At 37.0% G+C, this 15725-nt stretch overlaps 2 protein-coding genes across 2 annotated transcripts; one reads left to right on the top strand and one right to left on the bottom strand.

Moving 5' to 3' along the window:
* Nucleotides 1-536: 536 nt before the first annotated feature.
* lamtor3 (late endosomal/lysosomal adaptor, MAPK and MTOR activator 3) lies at nucleotides 537-3576 on the top strand. The gene is made up of 7 exons (XM_008400157.2): nucleotides 537-642; nucleotides 861-898; nucleotides 1793-1827; nucleotides 1906-1964; nucleotides 2123-2256; nucleotides 3158-3221; nucleotides 3294-3576. Exons 2-7 carry the CDS (start codon nucleotides 890-892, stop codon nucleotides 3365-3367), a joined length of 375 nt encoding a protein of 124 aa, XP_008398379.1. The 5' UTR covers nucleotides 537-642; nucleotides 861-889; the 3' UTR covers nucleotides 3368-3576.
* Nucleotides 3577-4891: 1315 nt separating this feature from the next.
* dapp1 (dual adaptor of phosphotyrosine and 3-phosphoinositides) lies at nucleotides 4892-14169 on the bottom strand. Its single transcript, XM_008400158.2, has 9 exons — nucleotides 14078-14169; nucleotides 10281-10403; nucleotides 9893-10026; nucleotides 8909-9039; nucleotides 8174-8221; nucleotides 7931-7993; nucleotides 7700-7785; nucleotides 6153-6240; nucleotides 4892-5665 (listed from the first exon to the last, which is right to left on the bottom strand). The coding sequence occupies exons 1-9, from the start codon at nucleotides 14134-14136 to the stop codon at nucleotides 5642-5644; spliced, it is 756 nt and encodes a 251-aa protein (XP_008398380.1). The 5' UTR covers nucleotides 14137-14169; the 3' UTR covers nucleotides 4892-5641.
* Nucleotides 14170-15725: the final 1556 nt, after the last annotated feature.

Here is a 15725-nt window from a genome sequence, read left to right as displayed (position 1 = left end):
TTTAGTAGGTAATTCTAATGCAGTAAAGAAAAAAATATACATGCATTTTTCTATTAAACCAGGATATTTGTGTAAGTCTTTTCAGCCTCCGCGGTGCGCATATGAGAGCAGAGAAATGCTTCCCTCTAGTGGCTAAAACGTGATTACCAACTTTTTGTGCAATCAACCACACACTTTAACCAAAGGCGTGTTATAATCTGATTTATTCAATTAAGTTCATTGTCCCCGAAGACCACTTTGCTGCCTAGTCAACATTGACACACATGAAGAAATTAAGAAAAATAAACTATAACAATCTCAAAGACAACGATTTTTCAGGGGGTCAGTAGAGTCATCACAGGCTGAAATGTATGAGTCTAACAGCGGCCTATAGGTTTTACGCAGTCATTCTGTATCTCTATCCTGATGGCAGAAGTTGAAATGCAGCCCAAAGTGAATGCCTGAGATTAGACACTGTACTTGTAATGATGTTACTTTGAAAATGCCACTCACAATATGGTGGGAGTTTGACGTAAGATTCAGCGCTTATGCGGAAAAGGGTCTTTAAATGCTCCACCCTCTAATACCGGAAACAAACCCAGGGTGTCATGTGATGTTAGCTTCTGGTTTAGCATGTAGAAATCGGAGATAAAATCATTAAAGGTAGGGAAAATCTTTTAAATCGTTGTTTTGGTTTTTGTTGTAAAAACCTACAGGCTGGTTATTAAGCAACTGTTGGTGGCTGAACTTGATAAACGAACGAAGTTAAACTTAGCTGCCTTGTTAGCTTGTATATTTAACATAAACGCTGCACCAGAAGAAACGTACAGCTTCTCCTCGTTTATTATAATATCTTGTTGAAACATTTTCTTTCTCCACAGAGTCGTAGAGAGGGAGATAAAAACACATCATGGCAGATGTGAGTATGGTTTATTTACTTCTAATAGCAGCTTCAATAGATATTTTTACGCAATAATAATATGTTAACTCTATAAATTATCGTCAATATCCTTTAGTCTGATGTAATTAAGCTTGAAGACCTGGTGCGTTTGGGTGAAGATGGAAAACTAAATGCTGGGGCACGAAAGAAATGACTTTATTCCGCTGTTTGCTTCTGATTACGTGAATCATTCGGTCAGTCAGGAGTCTCATAATGGACAGCAGACCAGATATATCCAACTGTTTTTAACAGTCATTCTAGCAAAATCAGCTTTAGAGTTTTCTATCGAAGTGGGTGGCTAAAACATTCACATTCTTCACCAACTCTGCTGCTGGGAATCAAGCAAGTATTTTTTCAGAAATGTGGTTATGTAAAAAAAAATCAATAAAAATAATTTTGAATTACAATTTATGATGTCAATTACTGCATTGTAGGACACAGCTGCCATGTGGCCCCATCAAACTGGGACAACGTCTCTGAACATCTGGTGTCTAGACTCTTTAATCAGAATTTCAAACCAGATGCACAGTAATTGGACCAAAGGATCTAATATAGTATTATCAGTGCTTCAGAATGGGGCCATAAAAGATCTGTGTTTTTTATTTACTTTAAAATGGTTACAGAGTAGGTTGGTAACTAACTTGAAAGTAAAATGTAAAGGACTAGTTTAGATCAGGAGTTTTGAACTGAACCATATTTAAGAAAACAAAATTGATATAGCTCTTGCATTTGTTATGTGGTCACTGACAGAATATGCTGTCTGGCCCTTGACATTCAGCACTTCTGCTGGTTTACTTGCTTTGATTAGATCCCACCAAAGACCTGTGAACCATGTTGTATAATCCAGTTTCCAACATGTTTTGTCTTCTACAGGATTTAAAGAGATACCTGTACAAACAGCTGCAAAGGTTGGTGGTGTTGAAGAATCACAGTTATCAGGTAGGGCTTTCTTCAAAGTTGCTAAATCAGCTGTTTGTTCTCCACAGTGTTGAAGGCCTTCACGCTGTTGTTGTCACAGACAGAGATGGCGTTCCAGTTATCAAAGGTAAGACCGGGACTCCTGTGACAGTCGTTGGAACGGAAATGTTTTGATAACCTTAAAAATGCATTCTGAGTTGCATGTATTTTCTCACATATAATCCAAAATGAATGATGGAGATGGTTTATATTTCTCTTATGTGGATGAATGCTGTATCCCTGCAGTTGCCAATGACAACGCCCCAGTCCATGCCCTGAGACCTGGATTCTTATCCACCTTTGCTCTTGCTACGGATCAGGGCAGCAAGCTCGGCCTCTCTAAAAACAAGAGCATCATCTGCTATTACAACTCCTACCAGGTTAGAAGATGCATATTATTCTGGTGTTAGACTTAACCTCCTCGAACACATTTCATTTCTTTTTTTGTTCTTAATATCTTGTCTACGCAATGTCAAAAAGAACGACGGAAGACTCAGGCTCGTTTAGCAGCCACTGGGTCATCTACAAACACTTGTGTGTGTGTGTGAGAGAGTGTGTGTGTGTGAGGCCATCTGTCCGACAATTGAGTAATGTGGGTTACCCACATTATGATTATTTTTGAATGAAGCATCAACAGAGTGGCTGCAAAAAGAATAGCATGAATGAGTTATGATCACTCCACCAGACCTCTTTCTGCAGGAAATGTAGTGGGAGCACAACAACAGAGATGTGTACATATGTGGGTCTCCAAGGCTCAATGAGGTCAGGCGGCAATACTGGGAAAAAGGGTGGGCCAAAATTCTATCATAGTGATGTGAAACTGATAAAGTCAGAGAGAAATGTTCTGCTGAAAGTGCTTTAGACGAGGTGGTACCGGTAGCTGTAAGGGGGACGGTTTCCCATAACTGTACATTAAATCATAGTGTAGAGCTAATACTAGAAACAGTGATTTTTTTTTTTCACAAATATTATTATAAAAATATCTAGCGTTTTCCATCAGGATAAAAATTTTGACTTCTTGGAAATACTCAAATACGTAAATCTGCATGTGGTTATTTTGTTTTCTTAAAACCTTCTGAAAAAGCACATTTAGATGTCGTGCAATCTCCATTTAAAGTTCCTAATTGACAAAAACATTTAGTGTCACATCAGCACCCAAGGCTTCAGTTTCCATTAACATCTTACCCTTTAGTTAATAATATTGATTACTTGATTTTGGTCCATGTTGATAGGATTTGATATTCTGCCTCCATGATGCCGTGTTATGTTTGTGCTGAACAGATCGTGCAGTTTAATCGGCTCCCTCTGGTCATCAGCTTCATTGCCAGCAGCAACGCCAACACAGGTGAAATGCTTTGTTTCAGCCATTTTGAAAGGTGGATAACAGCTGAGCTAAGACGTGTTTCTGTGTCCTCAGGTCTCATCATGAGTCTGGAGAAGGAGTTGGCTCCACTAATAGAGAATCTGAGGCAGGTGGTCGAGGTGACATGAGTTCAGATCGGCAGCAGGTTCCACCAAATTACTCCCAACTCATCATATTCCTGTCGGTTTGCTGAGATGTTCATGCCATGTTGGGGAGATTTCTGTAGTTTCTCATTGTTTGTGGATCAGTTTAAATCAACTTTGTGCTCTGTTTGCCAAGGTTTCATTCTTCTGTTGAGTTAAAGTCTGAATAAATGTTCACATTTTGACAACTAAAATGGTGCCGCCTCTTTTTCTCTTACCTTAGACCTGTCGCGATAAACGATAAATCAATTAATCACACGTTAAATTAAACCTATCGACCTCATTTTAATTATCGGCCTTATCGTCTCTTCCTGCCTTTTTTTCTTTCTATTGATGACACTGAATGAAAAAAGGCTCAGTTCCGGTGCTCTCCACTGACCCTCCCTTCCTCATTTCCTTAGTGTAATGTCCAGCGCACACTACACGAGTTGTCGACCGACTGTCGGCCCATTTTCAAAACCTGAGCGACACATTAGCCGACAGAAATCCTATAGGTATAACGGTTCAATCCGGTTTGTCGTGCCGTATGGTGTCCTGCCACCTGAGCCAAAATGATGGCTACACGTCCAGTTAACTAATTTTAAAATCAGGCATTAATCAATGCTTTACTAGAATCTACCTATGATGCATGTGGCTAGAGTCAGAGTAAAGTCCTGACTGAATGAAAATCATTATAACCTATTTAACCTATTTATGTCACGTTAACGAAGAACAGCTGAAAACTTACCGGGTTTATCAACTGCAGTAGCAATTTGGCTCCAATTCCTCCCCTTGTCATTTCTATATTCTTTGCACGAAATGTTGAATAAACATTAATGTGGTTTCCACAAATCATCTCCGATGTTCGCTGGACTTCGGGTTGCGTGGTGTCAGTTGTTTGGGATTCCCCTCGTCATTTCCCCTCAGAAAGCGCGGAGGAGAATCTGCGCTTTCTGATTGGCTTCCCAGTCGGGGAAAACCCCTGATTTAGATCAGAGCGGCCATGACGATCTAAATCACACTACAGGATGACCGGTTACGAAATCACCAGCGACAATCTTAGAACGGCCAATGATCTAAGATTTTGGTAAAGGGAAAATAGGGGCAAAAAATCGTGTAGTATGAACTACTGCATCAGGTAGTCGGATGTGCCCGTCTTCTCTTTTTAAATCTAGTAATTACTGAAGGGCAATATAGTATGCAGACTTCATAATCTGCACTCTTTTGGTTGAATTCAATATGTATTTCCACTTTGGCTTCATGTTTATTTTTTATTCAAGTACACATTTTGTTAATGGAGACTGAGAATCTATTTTATTTTTGTTTTTGGTTGGTTTGTTTATTTAGTTTATCAGTTCCAGTGTAATGTGTTCTTTTGAAAATAAAGTGCATCTATCTATGGCAGTAAATCGCATGCATTATTAGTCATTTCCATTAAATCAGTGTCAGAAGGTCTTGAAACAATATTATCATTTATCCCAATAATTTTTCAGACAATCGTCCAGAAAAATTTATCGTGACAGGCCTACTCCTATATGTCACTAAAATTGTCCACTGTACTATATTTCACATTTAATATATGTTGGACTTTGAATTAAAAGAGAGCACATATTAACTGAGTCAGGAATTTAAACCTTCAATGGAGGTTTGTTGAAAAAAAGAAAGTGAACATTTTATTAAACAAGATTAAAGATGGATACACTACAGTTTGATTATGAGTATTTAATCTATCAGAGACATTTCAGTTAGCTTTACTCCCACTTGAGGTGAATTAAAAAAATAATAATGTACACAAACATGTAATATAAAGCATTCTGGCTCAGTGATCGGAACTGGTTCTGCTTCAAGCGCTTGTTATTCTGCTTCTGCCCTCATTTATGTTGAGTCTATAAAGCTACAAGTCAGTCATAACTCAAATATAACCAAAACCATTCTGTACTGCAGTGTGTCCATCAAAACTACACTGACATGTCTCAGTTCACAGCTAACATTGTTTTGAAAGTGCACATTGTACCAAAAGAATTTATTTTTATATTTACATAAAACATTTGCGTGAGTTTTGAAATGTTTTTTTCTTCAGTGAATGCACTGCTGTTCACCATACTTTTTTCTTTTTAAATCCAGGAACTCTACAGAATTCTCAAAATCCTTCAATAGGTTGTTCAAAGACCTCTTGTAAAATGTGCTGTGCAACATATTCCAGATCTGCCTCATTCCTTCAGGTATCCTGGCATCTTCTGTGAGAATGGAGCTATTGTCCTGTTTCTTCATGGATGATCATCATCGCCCTTTTCTTATCTGAGACTGAAAGCAAAAGCAAAGATTAAAAAAGCTGATTTGAGAACACTGGTTTCAGAAATGGTGAAAACTAAAAAAAAAAATTAAAGCCACACGTTGGTTTTGTTTTTTTCTTTTTCCAGCAATGGTTGCAAATTTCTTCTTGTTGTGAAACAGAAGAGATGAGGAGCAGCAAGAAAGGAAATCATATTACAGTAATAAGGAAGTAGATTTATGGTTCGTAAGCTTAAATGTTTCAGACACTGTTGTAATAATGGATTTTCCCTCAGCTGCTCAATCCATGCAATTCCCCCTGTTTGACAAAACTCTGGTAAACATTGAATCATTTCTGGTGTCATGCAAAGGATTGCATTTCTAATTGTCTTCTTTTTCTCAGAAATTGGAAGTTTTGGCAGTAAAAGCAGATGAATGATGCCCATATTCTTATATTTCTTTTCCTGCTGGCTGTATCACAGATTAAATAATCCGTGTGAATCAGTCTGATGGAACTCACCAGCTTCCAATGGAGTATCTTAATCCATTCGTCTGCCTCAACTCCTGTCTTTGCGCAGAAGTAAAATGTTCGATCGGGAAATACGAGACTGTGGACACACAGAAAGACATGCAAAGTTACTTCAAGCAAACATAGCAGTTTTAAATCAAGTAGAATATGTCTGTTGAAAACTAAAAAACAATGATAAATAAAAAATGGATAAAATCAGTCATCTGCAGTTTATTTCCAGTTTATTTCTGAAATGTTCATCTGGTAAAAGTTTCTGCTCAGTTTTCCTTGATCTCTCATTTTGCTCATTTTGGACTTTATTTGTTATCTTGTCTTCCTCTTTCAATTGTCAGTTTTTGTATGTTTTATCAGCTTCCTCTTTAAGTTTCAGCTTTGCTTTATGCCACTTTTTTTTACTCAACACATTTCTCAATTTTGTTAACTCTTACGTTTTTCATTTTCTCTTGGTCTTATGTTTTAATTTACAGAATAAAACCAAACAAACTATTTTTGCGGGGTTAGACAAAAAAAACAACAAATCCGTTCTTTCCTGTTTAGACAGATGGGTTGAATGTGAAATTATTTAAATGACTGTGCCGACAGCTGGAACTCAGGTCAGTTTCCTCCACTGTCGCCTTAGACTTCCCTTTATTCGCACAAAAAATACCAATGTTTGAAAAAAAAGTCAATATGGGGAAGTTCAACTCAGAAGAGGGTTTTGTTTATATGTGCAGGTGTTTAGGAGGGTTTCAAACTGCTGTAAAATAATAAGTAGGTTGTGGGGACAGCAATCACATGATGGAGCACAGAGCAAAAAAAAAAAAGTATTTTTTGCCATGAGAAACTGAAGCAATGTGGCTACATTTTTTTTTTTTTGTTGCTCAACATGAGTTGAGCAATAGAAAACGTAGCACAGCTAAGGAGGCAGAAGTGGTAACAGTAACACAAAGTGAAGCCTGTCTACTGACAGCACAAACCTTTTCTGTATATTTCTACATTTTGCAGTTTATGAACAAAACCATGTTGGTAAATTACCTGCTTTAGTCAGGATTTTCTTTTGCTAGGAATGAGATGAATATTTGTGCACCAGAACATGTTCATCTCACCTATCCCATGGTGACTGTATTTGTACATTAACATGGCACCTTCAGTCATCTGGAAATTGTGTCCAAGGATGAACTATACTTATCAAAGCTAGCAGTTCTCTTCCTGATATCGTGTTTGATTTCTTTAGATATTTTCCATGATATCACACAAAGAAGCATTGTGTTTGAGACTGTTGTATTAACATAGAGTACACCAAATGCGTGTCTTTATTTAAGTCATATGTGGTTGGATCATTAAAAGTATTGACATAATGAGGGCTTTTCCAAAAACCCAAAAGGTTGTGACATTGTGGAAAACACCAGAGTACTTCTCTGTAAAACTTGTTTGACTTCCAGCTGATTATCGTTTTTGTTTAAATCTTGTGTTTGACCTTATTATGCTATTTCTTTACATTCATTAATGACAAATGCTCCTCAAGTAAAAGATTCATACCAACACAGTAAGTTACGTACCAGAAACAGTTGACTTTGTCCTGAGAATAGTCAAACTGGACAGCAGAGCAAGATGTTAAATCCAGCGTCCGAATGGGCTCCTCACACTGCAACAAGGAACAATGTAGCTGATTAGATGCTAGTATTAACTTGATCAATAGATAACACATACTAACATTTACCATTTATCAAATAATTAACCTGTCAAATAGCTATGTCAAAGTTATAACCTGGAATGTGAAATAACCTTACCGTTTTGTCTTTAAAGTACTTCAGTTCATTTCTATGGAGTGTAAACCACCTTTGTTTCCAATTCTGCCAAAAAAAAAAAAAAAACAAGTTTCAAATGTATCTGTAAATTAAAGATGATGTTAGATTTTAAGCATGAGCAGCCAAGTCAGCAAAACTGAAATTTGAGTTTGGATTCTTAATGTATCCGAGTATCTGATGATTGTTTTCTAATGTGTACAGATGGCCTGATTTCAATGTTCTCACCTTCACAATTGCTCCTTGTTTCACCAGGTAGCCTTCCTTGGTGCCCAGCTGTAATGACATGCTGTGTGTCAGTAGAAAGGCAGGAGTAATAGTTTAAGATAAAAAAAAAAACTTTTTAAATTAAATGAAATTGAAGCAATATTTGGAGACAATTTCATTCACCAACCAAGACCCACAAATGATAGAATGAAAATACATTTCAAGCCGTTATTTTTTGTGGTATTTATTATTATGGTTTACAAATTTTAAACTTTAAATTAAATAAATAAAAAAATCTATTTTAAACAAAATGGCCGAACTCAGAAAGGCATTTTAATCTCTCTGCACTCACTATTTGATTGAACCTCCATGTGGGGGCTCTGCTTGGTCATTAGAGACAAGCACAGAATGTAGTAAACATGACTGAAACCCACTTCTACATCTATTCACACCGACTACATGAGGAACATGCAAATGTAGAACTTCCTCTGGACATACATAATTTCCTTAAAAACGCCTGACTGACCTACACTGCACATTTTGGCTGTGAAATTTAGCTTGAAATACACAAAAAGTTGGGTAAACGTAGGAACGAAAGGTTTATTACAAGTTGGGACTGGGTGAAAAAGTACATTTCTATGTTATCATTAAATCATAAGGTTTCACACCTAAATCATACACAACCATTCCAATGAACTTTACTAGTCTATAAACCTAAACAACGCAAGCAAATGAAAACAAAGCTTCTCCTCATACCGATGGTGCTTTGGGGACCAGATCATCTTTTGTCCGACCCGTCTGTATGGCGGTGTGAACTCGCACCGACTCATAGATGGATGGCTCTTCCACACGCCACGGATACGGACTCTTAAGCACGATGAGGGTCCCTGGTTCAAAGACAAGAGGCAAGTTAATTTTTTTTACATAATTTCCCCCTCAGACAGTTGATTCTATAAAATAAGAAGATGTCAGTTAAATTACTGTTTTCTTTGCTAAACTTTCCAAATACGCTACCTCATCTATCAATCCATACATCCATCCATGATGGATGAGTGATCATGAGTTATACAAGACTTGATTTAGGAATGAAATTGAGGAAACAAGCGACTAAAAGGAGGTTGCGATTTTCCGAGGCACATACCAATGGGAAGAGGAGTACTCGGACTGTTCTTTCTAACACCTAATCCTTATCACCCAGTGTCGGGTAAATAAAGCACATGGGACGGATGGTTGTTCGGATTACTGATCGATATATACACCAACTACAGTTAGAAAGTGGAAAATTCGACCAGCATTCCCATGCAAGAATGCAACTAAACCAGAAGTAAACATGTTTTAGAGCCAATTACTGTTTAGAGTGGAGCTGATCTGGACACCACTAACTCTAACTGACTATGCAAGTCAGTAAGGTTGGAAAAACTCAACATGGAAACATTATGTCTAAATACAAACAGTTTAAACTTTACCGCAGCAGATACTTCAAGGTGAACCAATAAACAGAACCATGAAAGTAAGTTTGTATAGACAGTTTTTGTCGTGTTGGTTTCGCTTTATCCTATTTTGTTTTTCCTTGATAAGTTCTGGGGGAAAAAAAACCCAAAAACACTTAATACTCAGCATCACTTCCTATAAAACTCCTGTTGGTATAAAAAAATGGGGTTCAGACTGACTGAAATCAGGTATGGAATAGAACGTGTCTTATTGGTGAGTCCGGTGAATCACAAATCTAGATCTTCATACCTGCATCGCTTCCCAGGAGAGGTTGGTTGGCAAAGTGGCTGACAAAGTCCTGAAGGCTTGGGAACTCGTTAAACCCAAAGATGTAGACATTGTCTCTGCGTGTCACATGAAAATGCTTCACTGAATCCTTTGCTCTATGTGTTTCAAAGAATGAAAAAAAAACATTTCAGAATTTAGGATTTTTTTTTTTGTTTTGCATCTGCCAAACATGCAGATTCAACACATATAGTATATACTGCCTGAATGTCTACAGCCCTTAGGCTCTGACTTATTTCGTTCCAGTTTAACAAAGAAACATGAAATACATTCTAGTGGTAATCTAGTAATCTCCTGACCTATAGGAGAAACAATCTCCTTTAGTGTTTTTTAGTTCTGACATGTGACTGACCTGACAGAGAGGGCAAAGCAGCCAGGAGCGCCATTACTGTTCCTCAGGAGATAACTCCCATCTCCTCCATTGGACAGGAGGAGAGCCTCTGCAGCATGCCGGGACAGGTCATAGTGGTACCACCTGCAATGAAAATCATGAAATAGAATAAACACTTTGATTTGAACAGCCTGATTCTCCAGCACCACGTTTTGAGCAATAAGACACAGTGAAACCTGATAGAGTTTAATCCCAAATATTCAAAAGTGGAATTGTGGAGATTTAAGATGTTTTTTATTCCAGGACAGCGAGGGACATTCAATATTGTTTGATTTGTAATTGTTTGTCCACATCAACCCATAAAGATTTTTAGCAAGTCCTAAATATGTTGAACAGATAATGTTAAAATTTGTTTAGTAGCTGAATGGAAGGAGGCGTTAAGGACAGGCAAAGGAGTGAGGTTAGGTTTTGCTTTTTGTTTTTTTATGCTTAAATTCTTTCAGGCTTTATTTAGACTTAGTTTAGCTATTTACTTTTTTTAAATTCACACATAGCTAATACTAGCAGGGCTGCCGTTTTCTCACTGATCTGTAAAAAATCTTCCCTGCCAATTCAAACTTTGGCATATATCAGTTTTTTGTTGTTTATAAATGAAGCTGTAAGGTGTTATAAAGTCACAATACACCGTCAGTGTTCCAATATTATTCATTGAAAAACATTGAACAATACATGTGAAATAACACAAAATTGTTTTCTGCACAAGTGTTCCTATATATGAATTATAACATTAGAGAATTGTTGTCCAAAATACTAAATTAACTAAACTAAGCTAAAACAAAAAATCTGTTCTTGAGATTAAATTATTCCTCACACTATGTTACCTGTGTTTTGTAACTAGAACTTTTTTCACCTTTTTGCTTTTAGACTATATCATTATACAGGTCCTTCTCAAAAAATTTACATATTGTGATAAAGTTCATTATTTTCCATAATGTAATGAAAAAAAGTAAACTAATATATTTTAGATTCATTGCACACCAACTGAAATATTTCAGGTCTTTTACCGTTTTAATACTGATGATTTTGGGATTTTGGGTTTTCATGAGCTGTACGCCAAAATCATCAGTATTAAAACAATAAAAGACCTGATATATTTCAGTTGGTGTGCAATAAATCTAAAATATGTGACAGTTAAATTTTTATCATTACATTATGGAATATACTGAACTTTATCACAATGTGCTAATTTTTTGATAAGGACCTGTATAGGTTCTGCATAGTTGATCGCATTTTTCTATCTTCCCTTTTCCCACTTGCTTCTTCTAGCTGCAGAAAGGAAGTCGGGCGTAATGAGAATGTTCTTTACATCCGTGGTTTTGTTGAAAGGTCACTCAGGTTTAAACTGAAATTTGAACAAAGTGAAAGGACAACGGGCACAGCAGAGATTTCTGTACAAGAAATTTTAGAGATTTCATAAGTGTGAATGTGCCAGAGATGTAAATGAAACCGGTAAAAAGGGATGTGAAAGTTTTTCATTTGCATCAAAGGTTGGGAGGAGTTCTGTAAAGACAAACTGTCATTTCTAGCTTGAGAAAAGGACGATAAAAAAACCACACTGATCTGATTTGGGTCAGTCGTACACGGATTCATAAGCTCGTAATATTGTCTGTAAACTTGAAAGACAAGTTTTAGTTTACTACCTGTGATTTGCTACAATGTGCTGGGTTTTATGGACAACACATGTTGCGAAGGGTAAAACTTTACAACTCTGTTTTCTTCTGTTAGATTCCACTTGAAGGAGCAGCTGAGACTTATTTTCAGTGTCCAGTTTCTAATGTCTCCGGCTGTTAACGCTGACTGCGTTTATTAGGGAACTAATCTGACACATGTTCTGCTTCCAACAACTTCCAACAGTTACAAGTTATGGCATGGTGAAATAAAACACAGCATCACCAAAATTTATTTAGTGACACCATCACTAAAATATACATAGCAGAATATGTTTATGAAACTACACAAAATTCATCATCTGTCCAAAATGGTTCCTCTGCCAGGATCTGGAGCTATATGGATCTTGATTTAGGGATGATATTCTGGAGAGAAGCAGCAGTAATGTGGTTGTGGTTTTCCGAGGAGCCTTAATGCGAAGAGGAGCACTGGGACTGTTCAATTTTGAACCCACAATCTCTAGGATTATAGGCATGGCATTACATTCTTGTTATATTACTGAATAACAAGAATGTATTTAATTTTAATATAAACTACAAATAAAAAGTGGCAAATAGGTGGAGCAGCATTCCAGAGGAGGAACGCCACTAATCCAGAGGTAAAACCTGTTTTAGAGCTGATTCATATTTGTAGCTGAGCTACTTAGGGTACCAACATCTCACAGTCAGAATCACTTTCTGCTCTGACGTAACAAAACAAGAGAAAAAAGTTATTATACAAGCCATTACAGATCAAATGGAAAAATTCATAGCAGTATTATGTCCAACAACCAGTAGTATATATTTCAGCAAAGATGAATCAGTAACAACCTGGACAATTTTTAAAGCAAGGCAGTCATGAGGCATCTATGACGCCTGAAAAACCTCAGACTTTTTTGATTTTGGCACCTGTGCGAACTCATTGTTGTTCTTGAATCTGAGGTTTGAGAACAGGTCAGAGCCTCCTTTCTAACTTCCAAGAGTAAACATTTCCGTGCAGACTGAGTAGTGTGTAAATCTGATGGTTACAAAACACTTTCTGAGGTTGAGGACAAACCAGAGTGCACAACTCCTCAGAGGACAGTCTAGCTCTCCCTGCCACACTGAAGATACCAGATTCCCACGTCATAGGAGTTAAATATTTACTTTCGGTGCAAAGTTTAAACGACCTGATGGTAATTACGTTCTCCTTCATTCAGGAAAAAACAAGGTAACACTTTATTTGAAGGGGGCTGAATAAGACTGAAATGACACTTTCATAAACATGACATAACACATGTCATGAACATGAATAAGCCTTCATGAATATTTATGGCTGTTATCATAAAGTGTCATTCGGTAAATTGTGACACTTTTAATACAAAGTTGACATTATTCAAAATGTCTTTGTTATGACAACTTGACATTAATCAATAAATCATTACTGTTTAAACTTTACCTTTAATAACATAAAGTTACCTAATTTTTAAAGTGTAATCAGTAATAATATTATAACAAATTTATACCAGTAATGATTTATTGGTTAATGTCACGTTATCATAACAAAGACATTTTGAATAATGTCAACTTTGTATTAAAAGTGTTGTAATTTACCGAATGACACTTTATGACAACAGTCATAAATATTCATGAAGGCTTATTCATGTTCATGACGGGTGTTATGACATGTTTATGACAGTCATAAATATTCATGAAGGCTTATTCATGTTCATGACATGTGTTATGTCATGTTTATGACAGTGTCATGTCAGTCTTATTCACCCCCCTTCAAATAAAGTGTCACCAAAACAACTATTGAACACTGCTCTTTGGTTGGTTAGCTGAATTTGGTTTATTTCTTCAAAATCCATAGAATATTATGATCACGAAAAACACTGTTTCATGGTCCTATGCTATCCTCATATTAAAACCATTCTTGAAAGAAAACAACACATCATCTACAAATGCAAACAAATTATTGTATTCAAAACAAGTCTACTCGCAGTATAATCCACATTCAGTGGCTGAAACAAAGGGTAAAATCATCCGTTTGTGAGAAGGCAGGGCAGTTTTGAGCGGCTTGCTGTGTTGAACATGAAGTAAAAGGAAAAGTCAGGAGATTATTAAGCTCACCCCAAGGTCTCCAACTCGTCACACAGGTCCTCGTTGGAAGCATCGCTGTAGACACTCATCTCTGGGTCTGCCGTCACGTCGGGCTTCTGAGAACCTCTGGAAGGTCTGCAGCTGCACAGGGAAGTGAAAGCAGTCAGTCTAAGTCAGACACGCCCAGGAGGGAAATGAGCTCACAGAAACTGCAGAGCCCTCTTCTTAAACATTGTAATATTTACACAGCTCTTCTTGGTGAAGCGTGGCTGAGAGATAAATAACTAACTCTGCAAACACTGAGGCACCTTGCATAAGTTGTGACCATGAAACACCTCTGAATTCTCGCAGACCTTAGATGCGTTTTCTTGTACAAAATAAATTGCCTGTGAGTTAAATCAGGTCCGTTTCTCCGCCCACCTAAAACCACTCAGACAGGAACAGCTGAGAATGAACACAATCAACGATACCAACCCACAGAGAAATAAAAATAAAGAAGAAAAACCTCAGGTTTATGTTTGGCGTGAACTCCAAACCAGCATCAGGGAAATTTCCAAGAATATTTCTAAAATATTCTTAAAGTGAAACTTTAACAAGGAATGTTTCAGATTGTAGGCTTTGTTTGTAATAATTTGTCAAGAACATTTGAGGCACACTTCACATAAAGCCCATAGATGTTAGAAATGTTAACACAAATATCAAAGTATTCTATGCAAAGCCCAGGAGTGCAGTTCCAGGTCTAAGAGATAAACCCAGGAATTCCTCCATCTAGTCACATTCTCAAAATCTATCTTGAATATCACAAAAAATTGTCCATTTCCTTTACACAGTCATCCCCAATCCCTCCAGTAATTTCTCTTAAAATTCTCTTCTCTTTTATTACATTACCGTGAAGTAAGCTCAGCAGAAACTTACAGCTGCCCACATACAGAATCCAAATCTTTCTGTAGATACGCTCTGTGTTTAGATGACAGATACAGAGTTCTTCTGGCACAACAGCAAGATCTGTTTGGAGCAGTTAAGGGTTCACATTTCACCAACTATCAAGCATGATGGTAGTATCGTCATGCTGACAGAGTGTTTTGCTGCTAGTTGCTTTGCACTAGGTGGAAAGAATATTAATAAATCAACAGCTTAATGGTTTTTGGGTGTTCTAAAAAGGACAATGATGCCATACATAAAAAAATTTCACCCAAATCTCAAGCTTTTGGAAAATTTACAAAACAATGCTTAAAAGTCAAAGTTATTCCAGGAAACAAACAAGTGTAAATGAATTCTACAAACATTGACAAGAAGACTGAAGCCTGTCGCTAGTGAATGGTTGATGCTCAGCTTGGTATGTATTAAAGCTTGGACAAATTGGAGAACATTCTCCAAAAAAAAAAAAATCATGCTTGTTAGTTCTAGATATTACAAATAATTGCTGCTGCATATTGTAAAATCTGTCCATCCTGGAAAGTAACAAGTCTAAAGTTATTTACAGGATGAAAGAACTGAAACTTCTCACCAGAACTATAAATATATCTGATAAACCACAGCAGATTAGTTATTGTTCCCCTAAATGGTTTTAGATTGTTACGGCCCAAGGCCTTTTCCTCTGGGTCTCTAACATCCATGTCTTTAATTGGTGCTGATTGGAAGTGGAGGCAGCTGGCCAGTGTCTCCAGATCCACCTTAA

The sequence above is a fragment of the Poecilia reticulata genome, linkage group LG22, assembly GCF_000633615.1.
Source record: "Poecilia reticulata strain Guanapo linkage group LG22, Guppy_female_1.0+MT, whole genome shotgun sequence".
Classification (NCBI taxonomy): Eukaryota; Metazoa; Chordata; class Actinopteri; order Cyprinodontiformes; family Poeciliidae; genus Poecilia; species Poecilia reticulata.
Note: the sequence above shows the minus strand (reverse complement) of the source record. Positions and strands in the feature narration are given on the sequence as shown.